The 18,751-nt window shown below is 43.0% G+C and overlaps 1 protein-coding gene and 1 pseudogene across 5 annotated transcripts in view; one reads left to right on the forward strand and one right to left on the reverse strand.

Moving 5' to 3' along the window:
- The window catches only part of LOC309855876 (NACHT, LRR and PYD domains-containing protein 12-like), a 64,020-nt pseudogene extending 46,081 nt beyond the window's left edge, over positions 1-17,939 (reverse strand). Inside the window, exons 1-6 of the transcript in view lie at positions 17,897-17,939; positions 15,410-15,466; positions 14,018-14,062; positions 11,073-11,441; positions 9,675-10,967; positions 5,734-5,823 (exon numbers count right to left, since the gene is read on the reverse strand). The product of the transcript in view is annotated as an NACHT, LRR and PYD domains-containing protein 12-like (transcript). The remainder of the gene's footprint in view (positions 1-5,733; positions 5,824-9,674; positions 10,968-11,072; positions 11,442-14,017; positions 14,063-15,409; positions 15,467-17,896) is intronic.
- Positions 246-5,480, forward strand: TEX13B (testis expressed 13B). 4 transcript variants are annotated; one of them, XM_082717389.1, is made up of 2 exons: positions 246-838; positions 1,174-5,480. In XM_082717389.1, the coding sequence occupies exon 2, from the start codon at positions 1,206-1,208 to the stop codon at positions 2,445-2,447; it is 1,242 nt and encodes a 413-aa protein (XP_082573515.1). In that variant the 5' UTR covers positions 246-838; positions 1,174-1,205; the 3' UTR covers positions 2,448-5,480. The 4 variants fall into 4 exon arrangements, with proteins under 4 accessions (XP_082573515.1, XP_082573516.1, XP_082573518.1 ...); XM_082717390.1 differs by having other exon boundaries at positions 246-770; XM_082717392.1 differs by lacking the exon at positions 246-838 and having other exon boundaries at positions 1,122-2,017; positions 2,222-5,480.
- Positions 17,940-18,751: the final 812 nt, after the last annotated feature.

Genomic DNA, 18,751 nt, shown 5'->3' on the forward strand with positions numbered 1-18,751 from the left:
AGTCCTCATGGCAGGCCCACAAGTAGAAACGAATATTCAATTATATAGTATAAGGTCATTTAGTAAGTGGCAAAGTAGGACTAAATCTTAAGTCTGTCTGGTTTTTCTAGTAGTCTTCAGAAAGCCATTGGAGGTTTAAACTGACATGCTCAGATCCCTCTGATGTTATGGTAGGCAGGAGACAGACTAGGTTATCAGAGGGCTGCAGTGGTCCAGGGAATATATACGCCAGGGGGAGCTGTGAAGGTGGACAGATTTGAGACCTGTTTTCGGGGTAAAATGGCCAGAATTTAAGATTGTTTAGGGTGACTATAATAATATTCAGTGCTGAGCCAATGGGTGACAAAGCTGTTCCCAGGCTCCACCCACTTCCTCCGAGGGTTACGGAAAGCCAGTGAAGGACTGGAGCTGCTTCGAGTTCTAGAACATTCCATCTCTAGGAGGCGAGGACCCCCCTGGCATGGGACAAACCTTTATGGAGGGGGGCGGAACTTCCTGTACTTAATTATGAGTACTTCATGTTTCAGATTCTAAATCTTTTCTAACCACTGCTGTTGTTTCCCACCTTCAACAACTTTCAGCAATGTAGCAGGTTCTCTTTTGTCCTGGAGTTTGGGAGGAACCTTCCTCATAAATTCCCTCCCACCCCCACTATCTCCGGAAGTTGGAACAGTCCTAGAGTAAAAGCCTCGAGGATTGGCCCCAAGACTTCCTTTTCTCCGCCTGGAGTCTTTGGAGGGACCCGTGTGCTCTCACTTTGGGCTTAGTCGGTAGGCGTGGTTAGCCACAACCTATCTGCCCCCCGCTACCCCGCAAACCCCCCATCCCCACCTTAGAGGTGAGATTTGGTGGGAGTTGTACTAGGGTGGGGCAAGCCAGTCAGGGGGCCTTTAAGAGGGTCTGAGGCCGGAGAGGAAAGGGCAGGGCAGCAGGTAGGAGGAGACTGGGGGCGGCCTGTTGGGAAGGGGGCACGGGAGAGGGCTGGGAAGGGCTGGAGGTGGGAAGGTGGGAGGATCGGGGGGAAGCAGGGTGCAAGGGTGAGGGGGCAGGGGGCAGGCGGCAAGCATGGGGGGAGATGGGGGGCGGGGGGCGGGAAGGGGGGCGGGGGGCGGGAAGGCGTGCAGGTTGGGGAGGGCCCCTGCAGAGTGGACAACCGGTTGATTCATCCCACAGGGACAGCTAAATCCCTAAGGGGCTCAGTAGTCATGTCCTTAAAACCCGATGATGCCAGCAGTGGGTTCCAGCACAACAATGTTGTGGCCTTCATCAATGAGAAGATGGCTGGGCACACAAAAGGCCCTGAGTTCTATCTCGAGAATATAGCCCTGTCCTGGGAGGAGGTGGAGAACAAGCTCAGGGACATCCTAGAGGACAGCACGGTGCCCAGCGAGGTCAAAGACGCCTGTGCCTGGAGCAGCCTTGCCCTGGGCGTGCGTTTCGCGCGCAGGCAGGGCCAGTTACACAAGCACAGGGTACAGTGGCTGCACGATTTTGCCAAACTGCATAAGTCCGCTGCACAGGCCTTGGCCTCAGACCTAAAGGAGCACACAGCGCGGCAGGAGATGGAGCGCAAGGAGGCAGCATTCCGGATGCGGCAGACACAAGCAAACCTGGCAGAGATGCAGAAGGAACGGGACCTCCTGAAGTGGAAGCTCTTCCAGGTTGTAAGATTATCTCTACTTGGTCCCCACCCCATCGCACTGCCCTCTCTCTGCTCAGACTGGGTCTCGACCCTGCCCTTTTCTCTCCAACAGCTGGGGTCTACCGGGGAGCAGGGCCAGGCCTCAGAGGGGCCAGGCCCAGCCACTGCCAGTGGGGCTGGGACAGAAGAAACATGCAAGGAGGTAGAGGAGTCCCAAGCTGCTTCTGCTGGTGCCACAGGAAAAGGAAGAAGAAGACAGAAGAATGCATTGGGGGCTGAAGCCACAAAGGAGCTCGGCAGAGGCCTCCTGCACGTTGTCGGAGCCGTGGAGCGGAAAAATTACACCACTGGTGGCCAGAGAGAGGGAGATCTCAGGTCAGTGGAAACCACCACGTTTTATTTCTCTGGGACCCTCAAGCCTGGGTCTATAGTCTCACCATCACCCCTTCCTGTCCAGCTCCCTGCTTCATTCACATACTCCTACTCATGCCCCTCATCCCCCTTCCCACCTGTGCCCACACCATCCCCACCAGCAGCAACATGCACAGCAAGAGCTCCATCTCAGACATCTCCCAACAGGAAGCCCTCTGACGTTAGCTTGTGTTCTGATGTGGGGTCCCAGGGAACAGACCCTCAAGAATCCCAAAGAGACAGGAGAGACTCCGAACCCCATCAGCAGAGAAGACCTCCCATATTTCGAAGGCCTGGGGATTGGGACTGCCCTTGGTGTAAAGCTGTGAATTTTTCACGGAGGGAAATTTGCTTCCGCTGTGGGAGGGGAATCTGGCTGCAAAGCCCTCAGTAAATTTAGAAATGTGAAATATAACAAAAACATAAACCAATGGGAAATCAATGTTCAAAGTGGGAGGGTAAGGAAGGGAACTGGGTAGAGTGGGGGGAGGGCATGAATGGGAGAATGGGGCTAAGGGAGTGGAAGGGAGGGGGGTTGGAACTGGAGGTAGTATAGATTGATAAGGAGAGATTTATTTTGATGACCCCTTTTGTGTTCCGGAGCACTAGCATCCCACACCCCAGAAGCACCGTAGCTTCTTAGTATATGTCTCCCTCCCCAACCCTAGTATCTGGTGGGCCTGAGCAGCCATGTATATGGCAACACACCCCTGTTCCCACCTAGGCTATATATGATTGGAGCAGGAGGGGACACCTGACCTATCCTGAGCCAAACAGGTTCTTACACTAGAGAATCTGAGCTGAGAGGCAGATTTCATAGTCAGGGTGGTGTTGGGTAAGAAAAAAATGGGTTATTTGGAGTTGGGGCCAAGGCCACAGCCAAGCCCTGGTCCTGGTTATCAGGGAGCAGAACTGTGTGCTTTATAGAAGCCAAGTATCTTTTAGAGGATGCCAGAATGCGGTCCCAGGGATCAGACAAGCACGGAGAAGCAGCACAGGAGTTGATTCTGCAACCCCAGAGGTGGAGAAAGTGGTGGCATGATTACTTTTCCACTCTCTGCAATTGTGCAATTGTGAAAATCCGATCTATACAGATCCCCATTTCTTTAACTTGAGCGAGTTCCTGTTCTGGGCAAGCAGGTTATTTCCAAGTCAGAAACTGGCACCAGAAGAGCAGTTACAAACCACAGACTGTCAAAGAAAATGTCAGAACTTGGCTGGGGAGGAGTATCAGAGGGTTATGGGTAGTGAGGATTCCTGCATCCCAAGAGTCTCCAGGAATAAACTAGACAGGACGCTTGTTCATGTTCTGATCAAGTTAAAGTGTGAGAAACGATCCAAACAGGCCTGTAGTTAACCCTGGCCTTACAACACAGCAGAGATTTGCCACCCCTAAGAAAATCCTTTAGGTCTGCAAACGGGACACCAGTACCAGTTGCGGACAAGGACTGCTATGACTGTCTAGCTCCACAATAGAACACTCCCCAGTCTCAGTGGCAGAACTGGAAACTCCTGCCACTGCCAAAGAGGTGAGTCAGCAACTGCTAGTGCCCAGAGGGTTTACTGGTTTAGACCACGGACCAAAGTGTGGTACCATCCTAAGAGATTCTCTGTCCCAGCCCACCACCAGAATAATAGCAGAAGGGGCAATCTGGCTACAAAGGCCTCAGTGAATTCATGAATGTGAAATAAAACATATCCCAAAGGGAAATCAATTTCCAGAGGGAGGGGGTAAACTGGGAAAGGGGGAGGGGAAAAGATGGTCTGTGTCTCCTTTCTCACGACTGTGGGTATTGATGATGGAGACTAAACGTAAGGTTTAGCCCACAGATGGAAAGATGGTGAGGTGTCACACCTGGACCATAGTAAGACAACCAGAGGAACCCTGGATATTACCCAGGGACTCTACTGACCTAGAGCCTGAAGCTGTCATGGCCCTGGGACATCTCTACAGCAGCTGGCTTTGACTCTGTGCTGTCCCCTATTGGGGCAGGTGTGGACAACCATCACAGTTTGGGGCAAGATCCCTAACCTGCATTTTCAGAAATATCTCTGGGCTCATTTATATTTTTCTAGGGCACTCTTAACACCTGAGAGTGAATAACTCTTTGTTGTAGGAGGCTGTCCAGTACACTGTAGGATGTTTGGCAGAACCCCTGGCCTCTATCCCTTAGGGGCCTCACTCTACCCCCTAGCTGTGACAGCCAAAAATGTCTCCAGATATTGCCACACATCCACTGGAGAGCACAACTGCCACTGTTCGGGAACCATGGAGGCAAGGAGGTCCTTGGGAGTAGTCAGAATGGGGGGTAGGGGGGAGAGTAGCAAGGAGATCATACTCTGCAGTGCTTGGGTCTGTAGGGGAAGCCCTAAGGTAGGAGGTAAAAAGTGCTCATTGGGTCTGGTAGTCACTGTTGATCTTTGAGCAGATCTGGGCTGGGGAAGAGCAGAAGCCAAACCACAAGGACTGGGGGGTAAATAGGAAACAAGGAAATATGGGGGAGCTCTTCAAGCACTTCTGGCTGTGAAAGAAAGGAGTGGGGTAGCATACAGGGCTGAGAGAGAGAGTTCTTTGGAATATGGGAGAAACTTGAACCATGGGGAGGGAGAGAGCTGAAGAAAGCTTGAAAATACAATGTGTAAATGGAGATAGACCCTGCATACTGTATTGGAAGCATGTCCACTGTACTATTCAATGAAATAAAATTGACAGCTAGTTTTTTGTGTGTGAAACAAAACCCCCCAAAGTTCTAGAACTCTGCATGTGTATGATATGTATGTTACAGATTTATGTGTGCCTTACATTATAGATTGATGTTTGAAAAAGCATAGAAAAAGGTCTGGAAAGACATTTAGCAAACAAGGTATTACGTAGGGAGGGTAAGCTCAGGGTCAGCACATGGTAAGGAGGAGGATGGGGTTCTGGGGATATAAACTGGGGTGGGGTCTGGGACAGTTGGGTGGAGGGAGTTTTAGATTGTTATGTACTTCTGTGTTGTGTAAAGTGAAATAATTAAATGATTACAAAAATTTTAAAAAGGAGTGAATTGACTGGCTCGGGTAGGATTGGAAAGGCTGCCTCATCCTCTGAGGCATGAGGGAAGGAGAACAGACACTGATCTGTGCGGTAAGGAGTTTGGAAACAAAGGGGCTTGTGCCTGTGTGCTGCTGATGTGGACTGACAAGACACTGTAGAGTGAGCAAGAAATAAAGTCAAGGGCTGGGGCGGGGAGCTTCTGAACAATGGAACTTTAGGGAGTAGCTACAGCAGACAAGGTAGGGGGGAGATACGGAGGGAGAGAAAAGGATCATTGAGCTGCACGGAGTAGGATAGGATCCAACAAAGAAAACCAAGGAGGACGACAATGAGAATCTGGAAGGAGAAGGGGTTAGGCCCAGGAGGGGCGCCAGACACAGACCTCTTAGATGTTTTAATCTGCCACCTACTCCTGCAGCAAAAATAGCATATACGAAAGGGGAAGAGGCTGGAGGGGCTGGCAAGGATCTGTGCCTGACTCTCTACCCCTTCTAGGCTCATAGGCCCTCTTATCACTTGTTATTCCGCTACGGAGAAGCTGAGCACTAGTTGCAACTTGTTTTCAGGTCCGATCAGTGCAATTTCTAGCAACCCCATCTTTACCTTGCAAATATGTAAGTGTTTAAAGCAAAGTTCAACTTACTTCAGGTCTTTGATTTTACAGTATGGATTATACAGTGCTTGGCAGAGCAAGTGTAGCTGAGACACTGGCAAACTGCACAGCTGGAAGGACCTAAAAGAGATGAAAAAGGAAAAATAATTTAAAACAAGATAGTGAAAAACAAAATTTTAAGTAAAGGGCTAATTTTGGCTTCTGCCATCACACTAGTATTCATTTACCTCTTCCAGAAGCCTTAAGAAGTATTACCCCATTTTTCAGATAAGGAAATTAAGGCACAAAACATTTAAGGTATTTGCCTAAGGTCTCATAGGTAGGAACAGAACGGAGACCAGCATTCAGGCCTGTCTGACTTTAAAGCCCAAGCCATGTTACTGTGTGCCAGGCACCAAGGTAAGCACTTTAGTCTACAAATCATCATATCTGGTCCTCAACACAATGATGGATATTTTATTCATTTTATTTATTTTTTTTAAGATTCTATTTATTTGACAGACGAAGATCACAAGTAGGCAGAGAAACAGGCAGAGAGAAAGGAGGAAGCAGGCTCCTTGCTGAGCAGAGAGCCTGATGCGGGGCTCGATCCCAGGACCGTGGGATCATGACCCGGGTCGAAGGCAGAGGCTTTAACCCACTGAGCCACCCAGGCGCCCCCAATGATGGATATTTTAATCACCATTTTTTTTTTAAGATTTTTATTTATTTATCAGAGAGAGAGAAGGGGAGAGAGCGAGCACAGGCAGACAGAATGGCAGGCAGAGGCAGAGGGAGAAGCAGGCTCCCCGCTGAGCAAGGAGCCCATGTGGGACTCGATCCCAGGACGCTGGGATCATGACCTGAGCCTAAGGCAGCTGCTTAACCAACTGAGCCACCCAGGCGTCCCTTAATCACCATTTTGTAGATGCTCAGAAGTCAAGTGACTTGCCCCAGCTATCTTTATAATATAACAATTTCTTGGTTGTCAGTACTAATAGAAGAATTAATAATAATTGAAAATGAGAAAAGTTCATATGGTACTTTTATTTTTAATTTTTTAATAAGTAATTATTTTATTTATTTTAAATAAATAATTTTAAATAAATTTTTCAAGATTTTATTTGACAGGAAAATAGCACAAGTAGGGGAGCAGCAGGCAGAGGGAGAGGGAGAAGTAGGCTCCCCACTGAGTGGGGAGCCGGATGTGGGGCTCGATCCCAGGATCCTGGGATCATGACCTGAGCTAAAGGCAGAAGCTTAATGACAGCCTCCCAGGCTCCCTTATTTTTAATTTTTTGACAAACACCTGAAGAAAACAAAAACACTAACTCAAAAATATATATGCACCCATATGTTTAGAGCAATTATTAACAACAACCATATTATGGAAGCAACCCAAGTGTCCGTCAATAGATGGATAGATAAAGAAGTGGCAAATATATGCAATGGAATATTACTCAGCCATAAAAAGAATGAAATCTTGCCATTTTTCAACAACATGGATGGACCTAGAGGGTATTATGCTAAATGAAAGCAAACAGTCAAAGACAAATACCACACAATTACACTCATATATGGAATTTAAGAAATAAAACAAATGAAGAAACAAAAAAACAGACTCTTAAATAGAACAAATTGGTGACTGCCAGAGGGGAGGTGGGTAGGAGATGGGTGAAATAGATAAAGGGGATTAAGAGTAAATTTATCTTAACAAGCACTGAGAAATGTGTATAATTATTGAATCACTATACAGTACACCTGAAACTAATATAACACTGTATGTTAATTATACTTGAACAAAAAAAAAGCTAGAAATATTATCATACAGTTTTACTTATTTGTGGAGCAAAAGGAATAGCGTGGTGGCATCTGGGTGGCTCAGTGGGTTAAGCCTCTGCCTTGGGCTCAGGTCATGATCTCAGGGTCCTGGGATCGAGCCCCACATTGGGCTCTCTGCTCAGCAGGGAGCCTGCTCCCCCCCACCTCTTTGCCTACTGTATTCTCTCTCTGTCAAATAAATAAATAAAAATTTTAAAAATAAAAAGGAATAGCATGGAGGACATTAGGAGAAGGAAGGGAAAAATGAAGGTGGGAGGGAAGCCGAGGGGAAGACGAACCATCAGAGACGATGAACTCTGAGAAACAAACTGAGGGTTTTAGAGGGGAGCGGGATAAGGGAATAGGTGAGCCCAGTGATAGTATTAAGTAAGGCACGTACTGCTTGGAGCACTTGATGTTATACACTAATAAAGAATCATGGAACACTACATCAAAAATTCATGATATACTGTATGGTGACTTACATAGCATAATAATTTTAAAAAGGTCAATAGTAAACTCTCAGTCAACACCTTTAGGAATATTTTGGGTTGGGGCACCTGGGTGGCTCAGTGGGTTAAAGCTCTTCCTTCGGTTCAGGTCATGATCCCAGGGTCCTGGGATGGAGCCCCGCATCGGGCAATCTGCTCAGCAGGGAGCCTGCTTCTCTCTCTCTCTCTGCCTGCTTCTCTGCCTACTTGTGATCTGTCACTCTGTCGAATAGATAAATAAAATCTTACAAAAAGGAATATTTTGTGTTAAACTCTGAAGAAAGTTTAACCTTCTGATAAAGGCAATAGGGTCAGGATAGGAACTCCATTTAAGGCTGATTTTCTGAAAACCTAGAGTGAACAAGAAGCCTCTCTGTTCCCATCCATGTTTAAAATTCTCAATATATATATGTCCATTATTTTACTTTACAATATGCATCTGGATTGAAAGTGTCATGAATTTGTCAAGACACTAGCCAAGGTCCTTAGTAATTCTAAGTCCATGTAATTGCTCCTACTCCTTCCACTCTAATCCCAAACACAACTCTTGCTGCACTTCTCTTCCCCTTCCCACCTCCCTCAAACACACATATCCCATACTCACTTCTGTCTCCATGCTACTGCCCAATGAGGAAATACAATTATCAGAGAAAACACTTGGATTAACTCACTCCCCAAGCCCACTCTCTTCTTCTCAAGGTCTCCTACCCATCAGCTGGTCCCACAACTAAAGGATTGCAATGTCCTTTTTTTATTTTTGAGAGAGACAAATTAAAAAAACAAGGTGGGGGGGCAGAGGGAAAGGGAATCTTAAGCTGGCTCCACATTCAGCACAGATCCCGACATGGGGCTCGATCTCACAACTCTGAGATCATGACCTGAGTGGAAATCAAGAGTCAGATGCTTAACCAACTGAGTCCCTCAGGCACCCCAGCTATGTCCATCTTAACCCAAGTATTGAGAACAGGCTTATAACCAGTGGCATTTTCTAGATAACACAAGTATAAATCTTCTTGGCTGCATTAGTAAATAAGTCAGTAGAACTCTGTTTTTAGTATACAGTATTTATTATTTAAATGGTTTACCTAAGCCTCTTTGAACTCTTTGTAAATGTGCAAATCTCTGGACCCTCTGTGAAGATGCAAGCCTGATGGAAAAAGTCCAGGCTTTACAGCAACATAGTTCTGAGTCTTACCAACCTGGAGCTCTTTGAGGTGTCAATGATGAAGTATATGTAGAAGAGAGTGATGACCAATTCAATGTTAAGTTTACTACTTTTCTTCTAATAGTCATCAACACCCAAATAGCAGAGTCCTCAATGGTAATATTGATGACTTACATGCTCATAACACTTTATAACTAGAGCACATTCACAAAGTTACAGTGAAGACTAAAATACGTACACACACTTAGAGTGGTTGGCACCATGCCTGGCACATAGTAAGTGCTTAGAAATGTTAACTCTCCCTCATTGTCTACCTAGGCTAGCATTCAATATGTGATAGATATTCAATAAATCCTTATTGGGGTAACTGACATAAAATATGGGAAGTGGAGATGATTCACTTTATTTATTGATAATGCTAAAAAATGATGGTGTGCCTGAATACTTGAAATAAACAAGAATGCCCATTGTTTCTGAAGGCCAAAACATTGGAGAAAATACATTAATACATTCACTGGTAAAGTGTCAAGGCTAGTGGCATGAATGCGGAGCCTCGCTCTTCCTCTTCAAATCCAAGTAGGTGCTGACACTTCAGAGACACTGACAGGTGACTGTAACTGCTTTTGACACAGAATGACATAGCCAGAATGTCCATTTTTGTGTAGGTATTGAAGCAATATAATTGACTGTAAATCATCAGTTATCCTTTTATACATATTCTTCTTCCTGAATCTCATACAGTGAAACAAGTCCATTGGATCAATCTGTCTCCTAGAAGATTTATCCTTTATTTCTTTCTCAGTCCACTTCAGTAACTCCTCTTGAAGTCCTAGAGAGACTTTTCTTCCAAAAGTAGTTTCCATGGCCTTTCCCTTTCCTTTATGTAGGAGGCTAAATAAGAACTGTATTATTAGTGATGAAAACCCATGTCCATATTGTTGGAATATTTCTTTCCACGTTTCCCCCACTTGATCAAAAAACATCCAGCTGCTGTCATTCTTCAGGTCATAGAACACAGCATTCAAGAACTCTTGGAAACTGAAGTGAAGGAAAATGTAGACATTGACAGTTCCTTTGTTTTGTTTTGTTTTTTCAAAAAGCGATTTAGAAAAGTGCAATTGATATCATGTACTCCTATCCCATGTCTCCTGAGGTCACTGACTTCAAATAGGACCTGCTGGTTCTGAAGTCCCTCTGCAGCCAAAGAGCAGAGGCCCCACAGGCAACTTTGTCCCTTCCACACCGAGATACCTGCAAGGGTTTTGAGGCACTTGGAAAAGTAGAACAGATACACAGCAGTCACGGTCTGAAGTGACCTCATAAGAGTCCTGTTACCATCTCCCTGTGACTGCAGGACACTGCAGATCATCCAGGAGATGATGGGAAGAGAGGACATAATGTCAAGGCTTTCATTTTGTCACAGCTCATAAAAGAGCCTCAATGCTGCACAAGCACCTGAAAGCTGACTCAAGAAATACACTCTCTTTTCAGCATCTGTAAACCATACAATCTCTGCCTGGATGGGCTGTTGTAACAGAGTGTGGAACCTCCTCATGGTTGTAGGCTGGGCAGTTATCAGCAGGGAAGATTCAGGGAACAGTTTTTTCTTCACAAAACTACATAAGAGGGTCTCTACTGTCTTTTTCTTCTGAAGATTAGCACTAAGATCCTCTTCCTGGTTACCTACAGGGTACTGAAGCTCAGGGAATCCATTGAGAATGAACAGAACCTTCTCCGAATATACAAGAATAGTGTCTAGTATTGGTCCATCTTTATCTTGAAAAGTGTTAAGGATCAGGTTGGCAGCACTGAGTTAGCATTAACTCATAACCGTCATTCTTCAGGTTAGCAATATGTTTATTATTAATAATATATTTATTATTAATATATTTAGCAATGTGTTTATTAAAACTGTCAGGTTACCAATATGGTTTATTTCTCTGCAGTTTATATAGATGAGATAGTCACACCTGCCTGGAGTAACCATTCCTGCTGCCCAGTCAAACATGAACTTGTACACAACAGCTGTTTCCCAGTCCCTGCACATCCCTAGAGCACTACAGTTCAGGGGGAGCTGTAGCCCTCTTCATCAGGATCAAATACATGTTCCATATCCATAAACCTATCTTGTTGAGGAATCCCACACAGTGTCTCTTCTGATATACCGTGTTCTTTTACAACAAGCAGTCGTGATTCTATATGTTTGCCATGGTGGTAACATATATGGACTCCTATGTTGAGGTATTTTTCTTTTAAATGTTTTCTAAATATTTCCTGGTAATCTAATGAGATGACACCAAGAGTTAGTAATCACAGAATCTGAGACAATCTGTTACAAACAACTGTAACTCATACCACCTTTCCACTTGGACGTCTTAGAGGGTCCTCCAATTTTAAGTATCTAAACCTGAGCTCTTGATTTCTTTTTTTTTTTTTTAAGATTTTTATTTATTTTATTTGACAGAGAGAGAGATCACAAGTAGGCAGAGAGGCAGGCAGAGACAGAGGGGGAAGCAGGCTCTCTGCTGAGCAGAGAGCCCGATGCGGGGCTCGATCCCAGGACACTGAGATCATGACCTGAGCCAAAGGCAGTGGCTTAATCCACTGAGCCACCCAGGCGCCCCAAGCTCTTGATTTCTATATGGTTGCCCCCCTCAAAAAAAAAAAAGCCCTCCCCAGGTATCTCATCGCAGTTAAATGGTGCCACCAGTTTGCTCAGAAAAATGTCAGGAGTCATTCTTTCTTTTCCTCCTCTTGAATAGTCCACATTCAGTCAGTTAGCAAGGCCTATTATTTATACCTCCAAAATAAGCCTCCAGCTCATTTATTTATCACTACATCCTCAAATACCACCCAAGTACAAGGCACTACCCACTCTTCTCTGGACTCCTGAAATACCCTCCTACTCATCTACTCTAGCTTATCTACGGCTCCCCTCCACACAGCAGCCAACATGATCTTCTAAAAATACCAGTTACGTCATATGACTGCCATGCCCAAAACTTTTCAAGAGCTTTTCATTGTACTTCATATGAAATCTAAAACTCTTAGCTTATCTCACAAGGTGTACCATGAATCACTCTTCTTCTCAGTCATTACACTCAAGCCACATTAGCCTGCTTTCAGTTTCTCACAAATGCCATGTTCTTACCCACTTAAGGGTCTTTCCACTAGCTATTCTCTCTGCCTAGAACACTCTTCCTGTTCTTTCATGGAGAGCTTTTTCTCATCCTTGAGATCTCAACTTAAACATTACTTCCTCGAAGAGTACTTGCCTGACCACTCAATTTAAAGCAGATCTTCTCTATTATCTCCTTTCCCAGCACGCTGTTTTTCTCTTCATAGCTCTTATCACAATTTATAGTTGTCTTGTTTATATCACAATTTTATCACAATTTATAGTTGTCTTTCCCACTAAACAATAATAATCTACATGAAGACAGGGACCTTATTTGTAATTCTTCACCATAATACCTTAAGTACCTAGCATAGGGCCTGGCATATAGTAGACACTCAACAAGTAATTATTAAATATGGCTATAAATGCTTTTGAATTAAAAACAAGTCACTTATTACTGCCTATTCTGTGCCAGGCACTTTACTAGGCTCTTTATATACATTTCTGATTTAATTCTTACCATAATCCCATGAAGTAGGGATTGTCCCCATTTTATATTGAGAACACTGAAATTTATAACCAGGGTTATGAGTTCATGGGTGTACAATCTGTGCATGGGTCTCCTGCCCAGAAGGAGCCATTGGTGTATTGTTCTGCTGTTGCTATCTTGAAATTCTGAATACTTTAGAATAAGGGATCCTGCCTTTTCATTTTGCACCACAGCCCACTAATTATGTAGCCAGTCCTGCTTATTGCTTTAGATAATTTATCCAAGGTTTAACAGCTAGTAAATGGTAGAGACTAAATTAAGATTCAGGTTTGTCTAAAGCCATGGTCTATATGCTTAAATACCGTACTATATAGCTTTTCACTTTCTACAACTAGGAAAAAACAATCCAAGGAGTCAGTTATCAAGTTCAAACTTCTGTTAAGTGAATGTCTAAACTAGCATTTCCCAAATAACTGTTCCTTGGAACACTATTTTGCAAGATATCAATAAGAGAGCGGTGGAAAAGATATCCAGTGGTCAAATAAGTTAAGGGGAATGCATGCTTTGTCTCCTTTTAGTTTCCCCATGCATGTTAGCATGTGAAAGGATCTGAAATGGCCTACAGTAAAGAAGGAAAAAAAGGGCTGTTTAACCTGGTTTAATCCAGCATTTTCTGGTCTTAAATGACTATAGAACCCTTTCCTAAGAGCCAAGTTATTATCTCCAGGAAAACAGTGCTCTGTAGAACTGCTTAGGGAATGCTAATCCAGGTAAGTGCTGGCAAACTTCTTCTATAAAATTCTGTTAACAGTTTAGGCTTTTGGGTCTTTGTTACAGTTATTCAACTCTGCCATCTTAGCTTGAAGGTAGCCATAGACAATATGTAAATAAGTGGGCATAGCTGGTTCTAGTAAAACTTTATTTACAAAAATGGCCCCGGGCTTGATTTGGCCCTCTGGCTGTAACTTGTTGGCCTCAATTTAGATCACTCCAGAAGCAGACAGGTCTGTTCTAGCCATAAAGCTCTGGACATATGGTGCCTGACCACCATCAGTGGTCCTGCTAGTATATGATATATACTATTTGTTATGACAGCTTGGGGCTTCATATATATTACCAAAAAAGAAATCAATGGTTGCTATCCAATGAATATGGGGGAAGAGATGGGAATGGAATGCAGATGGGAAACCAGGCTTATAGGACGTACTTTTCATAAAACAAAAAGAGACTAGAAGAGAGAAAACATCTACCTGTGAGATCCTTCCATGTATATGGAGCCTGAGAATTTGAAGCAGCTGTGGGAGGAAAGAGTTAGGATTAAGAGTGGCACAAATAGAACTTCATATCAAAACACAAAATATACAGATATTTAGTCACACTGTTATAGCCATTCATGCTGTTCCCCAGACAGAAATACAAGGAAGAAAGTCACCTCACATCTATTCCAACTCACCCACAAAATTATTTTATAACTAATGTGAGACCTTCACACACACATATATTTAGGGTATAAACATTTACATTTATATGCTCTGTAAGGAGAAGTTTAGGCATTAACTTAAAGGGGCATACATTATTTTTTTTAAGATTTTACTTATTTATTTGACAGAAGGAGATCACGAGTAGGCCCAGAAGCAGGCAGAGAGAGGAGAAAGCAGGCTCCCTGCTGAGCAGAGAGCCCGATGCAGGGCTTGATTCCAGGACCCTGGGATCACAACCCGAGCCAAAGGCAGAGACCTTAACCCGCTAAACCACCCAGGCGCTCCCAGGGCATACATTATTTGAAGTGAGTGTTTCTGATATTTTGCTTTCCACTGAGCATTAGCCTATTGCTTCTGTCGTAGCTTTTGCTGAGCTTAACTTGTTAATGAGAAATAAGGCATTGCTGAGTTAGTGTGACAGGTGTAAACAATGATCTACAATTTGAATACACATACACATACACTCAACCCAAACACTTACATATATAGGTATATAGGCAGAAATACACAAATACAGGCACATGTGCATGCATACACACATGCACGCATGCACAGCCTCATTTCTACAGGTTTTTAGTACTTGCATACCTTTAAAAGCAAGAGTGAGACATATACTTGGGAGAAGGTGTGGTTAGGTGGAGAGGAGGAAGCAGAGTCTGGAGAGGCAGATATTAGAATGTCACAGAAATGGGCAGACAAGTGAATGGTCTGTTGAAGATAACCAGTTTCTATTCCCCACCACTAAAATATTCCTTGGAGCTCAGGAATCAGCCACAAGGGGAAGGACTCCAGCAATCTTCATTCTTTGCTCTTTTGTGCTTTCTTCTGTGAAAATCTGTGGTTACACACACTGAAGGGAGAGACTTGAGTCTTTTAGGATTAGAAATGCTTTGGGGATTGTGGAAAAATAGAAATCACAGTTGCCTCTTCTCTTTTCTTTTTCCTCACTTTGTAAAACACAAAAATTGTGGAGACATTTTCAAGAGATTATTAATGGGTAAATACTGTATCCATGTAATATCTCAATATATACATACCTATACACATGCAAAACAATGTTAAAGATTCAAAATAAATTCCCAACGTCCATGAGGAGAAGTAGGAGAAAAAGAATCAGGATTATCTAGATTATACCCTCTGTTACCTCATTCAGTTACTCACCTTTCTGTTCAGACAATAAACTCCAAGTACAAGCAGGTTCCATTTCTTTTCTTTCAACTGTTCATTCTGGCAAATCAGGAAGACTGTAATCCAAAACAGAAATGATGACTGAAAGGCCTAGAGGAAGCTCAAAGTAAAAGAATTCAAGAAAGACTACTCAAGGCATTACAGAATTGGGGAAGAAAGAAGGCCCAATAAGCAACTAGCTTGCTAGGGTGGGACTACAGGATCACATGAAAATAGATCAAAACCAACAGTCTTTAACGTGAAGAGGAGAAACACTAAAAGATGGTAGAATGTCTGTGAACTTTTGAACAGTACAAATATGGGAAATGTGAAATTGGGTTCTGAATTGGGTTACTAAAGGAAGCACAGGATTTAGATGTACACCTCTAATGTCTATGGTCGAGATAAAAAAGAATGACTGTGTCTTTCCATAACATATTTTTGGTGCCATAGATTAGAATACTGTGGTATAAGAGAAACCGTCTATAGTGTTAGGAGACAGGCCCTAGTTCCATTTCTATAGCTATGGTACTATGGGCCTTGAGTAAGATTCTTCTACTTTCTGGTTCTGTTTTGTTGTTTTCCCAATGGCTGAGGGAATGTTAGCCCAGGCTTCTTTCCAAGTTGAACACTACAAGATCAGTGGTTCTCAGTCCTACCTGCACATTAAAATCACCTTCATATCACCCTCTATAGTTTTTTTTCCCTATTACTTATCACTTTCTAACACACTTGGTAATTCTCTTATGATTCCGCTTATTGTTCATTTTTATTCTTTCCCACCTAAATTGAATTATCGGCCCCAATTCTCAGCCTTTGCCATGAACTTTCCAAGTCCACACAACAGAAGTGAGGCTTTTCCCCCCACCTCTTGTCCTTGAGCTCAGCCTTCAGACTTGCTTTGGCTAATGAAATATACACAGATGTGACTCAAGCAGGGGCTTGAAATATGCTTGCACAGTTGGACACATCCCCTCCTGATTCTACCACTGGCATAAGATGAGGCATGAGAAGACAAAAGCGCCAGCTAGTCCAGTGGTCTCCTCTGAGGAGAAATGCATGAAGCAGAGCCACACCAGTTTACTCACCATCCTGAAGCAATTAAAGTAGTCACTCCAGCCTAAATCAGTTGCCCAAAAAAGCTCTGCTTAATCAGCCGAATCCTGGCTGAGGTCCAGAAATGTGAGAATAAGTGCTTAATAAGTTCTTATTTTTTCATGCCACTAAGATTTTATAATTGTTGTTATGTATCATTGTGACAATAGCTAACTGATACATCTTGCTAGAAGTAAATGCCTAGAAAGTGTTTAGCATACAGGAGACATTAAATGTTTATTGAATAAGTTGGGTGAATAAATAAAAGCTTTTTTAAAAGAAATCCAAGGCAGGGCGCCTGGGTAGTTCAGTGGGTTAAAGCCTCGGCCTTTGGCTCAGGTCATGATCCCAGGGTCCTGGGATTGAGCCCTGAATTGGGCTCTCTGCTCAAGGGGAGTCTGCTTCCTCCTCTCTCTCTGCCTGCCTCTCTACCTACTTGTGATCTCTGTCAAATAAATAAATAAAATATTAAAATAAAAAAGAAATCCAAGGCCTAGTCTGCATTCCTGATAAATTAAATCAGAATCTTTGATGATGAGGTTTGGCATTGATGTTTTTTTTAAAGCTCCCCAAGTGATTCTAACACTCAGCAAGGGAAGAGAGCCACTGTTCTAAGATTTAGTTATTTTTGATGGAGTACAGTGTATTGGTGATGCACACAGGCTTTGGAATCAAACAGAAGTGTTAAAGCCCTAACTCTACCACTTACTATGTGACAACCACTGAATTAACATCTCTAAACTTCAGACTCCTCAACTGTTAAATAGAAATAACAGTACTTTCCGTATAAGGTTATTATGAACATTAAATGAGATAATGCATATGAAGTCTTCAATACACTACATGGTCCATAGCAGAAGCTCAATATTCCTAAACCATGGCTAATATTGGCATTGCTATATCATTTGATACAGAGTAGAAATGTCTTTGAACTCATGTAGACCTTACTTAAATTCCATTTCCACTGCTTTCTAGCAATATGTTAAGTAAATTGCTTAAACTCTGAGACTACAGTAGCCCATCTGTAAAATATGGTGATAATAATAACTTCATTAATGTGTTGTGAGGATTAAATAAAATGACATACATAAAACATTTAGCAGGGGCCAAATGCAATATAAATAAATATGAGAGGGAAAATAAGCTGGCATTTATTATAACTGGCAGCAAGAAGTTACATTCCATTAAAATCTCCACATAACAGCTTCATTCTTACAAGATGGAATGTTCCCAGCACAGCGTTATAGTCCCATACCCTGGACTCTTTTCCTAATTACTAGGAATATCATGTCTTCCAAAACAAAGAAATAATCCTCTGGTTACAAACTGCTCCAAGAAGTGTTCTGGCGCTCAGATATGATGCTGGAGGGATGCATGGCCACTTACTCTCTTCCTGGGAAATTTGAACCATGCCCATTATTTCAATCATCCTTACAGCCACTGATTATTTATCCCAGTCTAGCTCTCTACTCTGCAATCTACATTTATAGATCTGAAGGCTTATTCAACATCTCCACTTGGATGTAGACATCCATCTTCTTCTTACCTCCTTTGGTAGTTTTTATTTGGTTTGTCCAGCATTCGTCCACTGATCTGTGTTCTGAAAAGAAACCCTATCTCTCTTAGTGGAAAAATCAGATTCTCCATCCCTGAATTTAATAGCCTGAGTGGAGACTTATAAGGACTGAGGTTCTGCTACCCAAATACTCCAAGCTTCGTTAGTTCTGGACCTCCCTGAGGCCTTGTTTTTCAGAATTTCCTTTGGTTTTGATCAACTCCAGTAGTCTTCCAAAAATCCATATTTTTGCCCAAGTTACTCAGAACCAAATTCTATTGCCTGCAGCTAAAAAAAACCCTGACATAGAAATTATACTGGAGAGTGAGTTACAGTCAACAGACATTGAATCTTACCTCCAGGCCTAAAATGAGTATTTGTGCTTTTTAAAAATGAGATTTAACTCACATATCATAAAATTCACCCTTTTAAAGTATACAATTCAATGATTTGTAGTATCTTCACAAAGCTTTGCAACCATCAGTATCTAATCCCAGAACATTTTCATCACCCCAAAAAGACACTGTGCCCATTAAGCAAACACTCCCCATTCTCCTCAACCCATGTTCCCCAGCAACCACAATTCTACTTCCTGTCTCTAAAGATTTGCCTATTCTGGACGTTTCATATAAACATAATAATACAATAATGGTCTCTGGTGTCTGGCTTCTTTCACTTAGTATAAT

Source organism: Mustela nivalis, assembly GCF_964662115.1.
Source record: "Mustela nivalis genome assembly, chromosome: X".
Taxonomy (NCBI): domain Eukaryota; kingdom Metazoa; phylum Chordata; class Mammalia; order Carnivora; family Mustelidae; genus Mustela; species Mustela nivalis.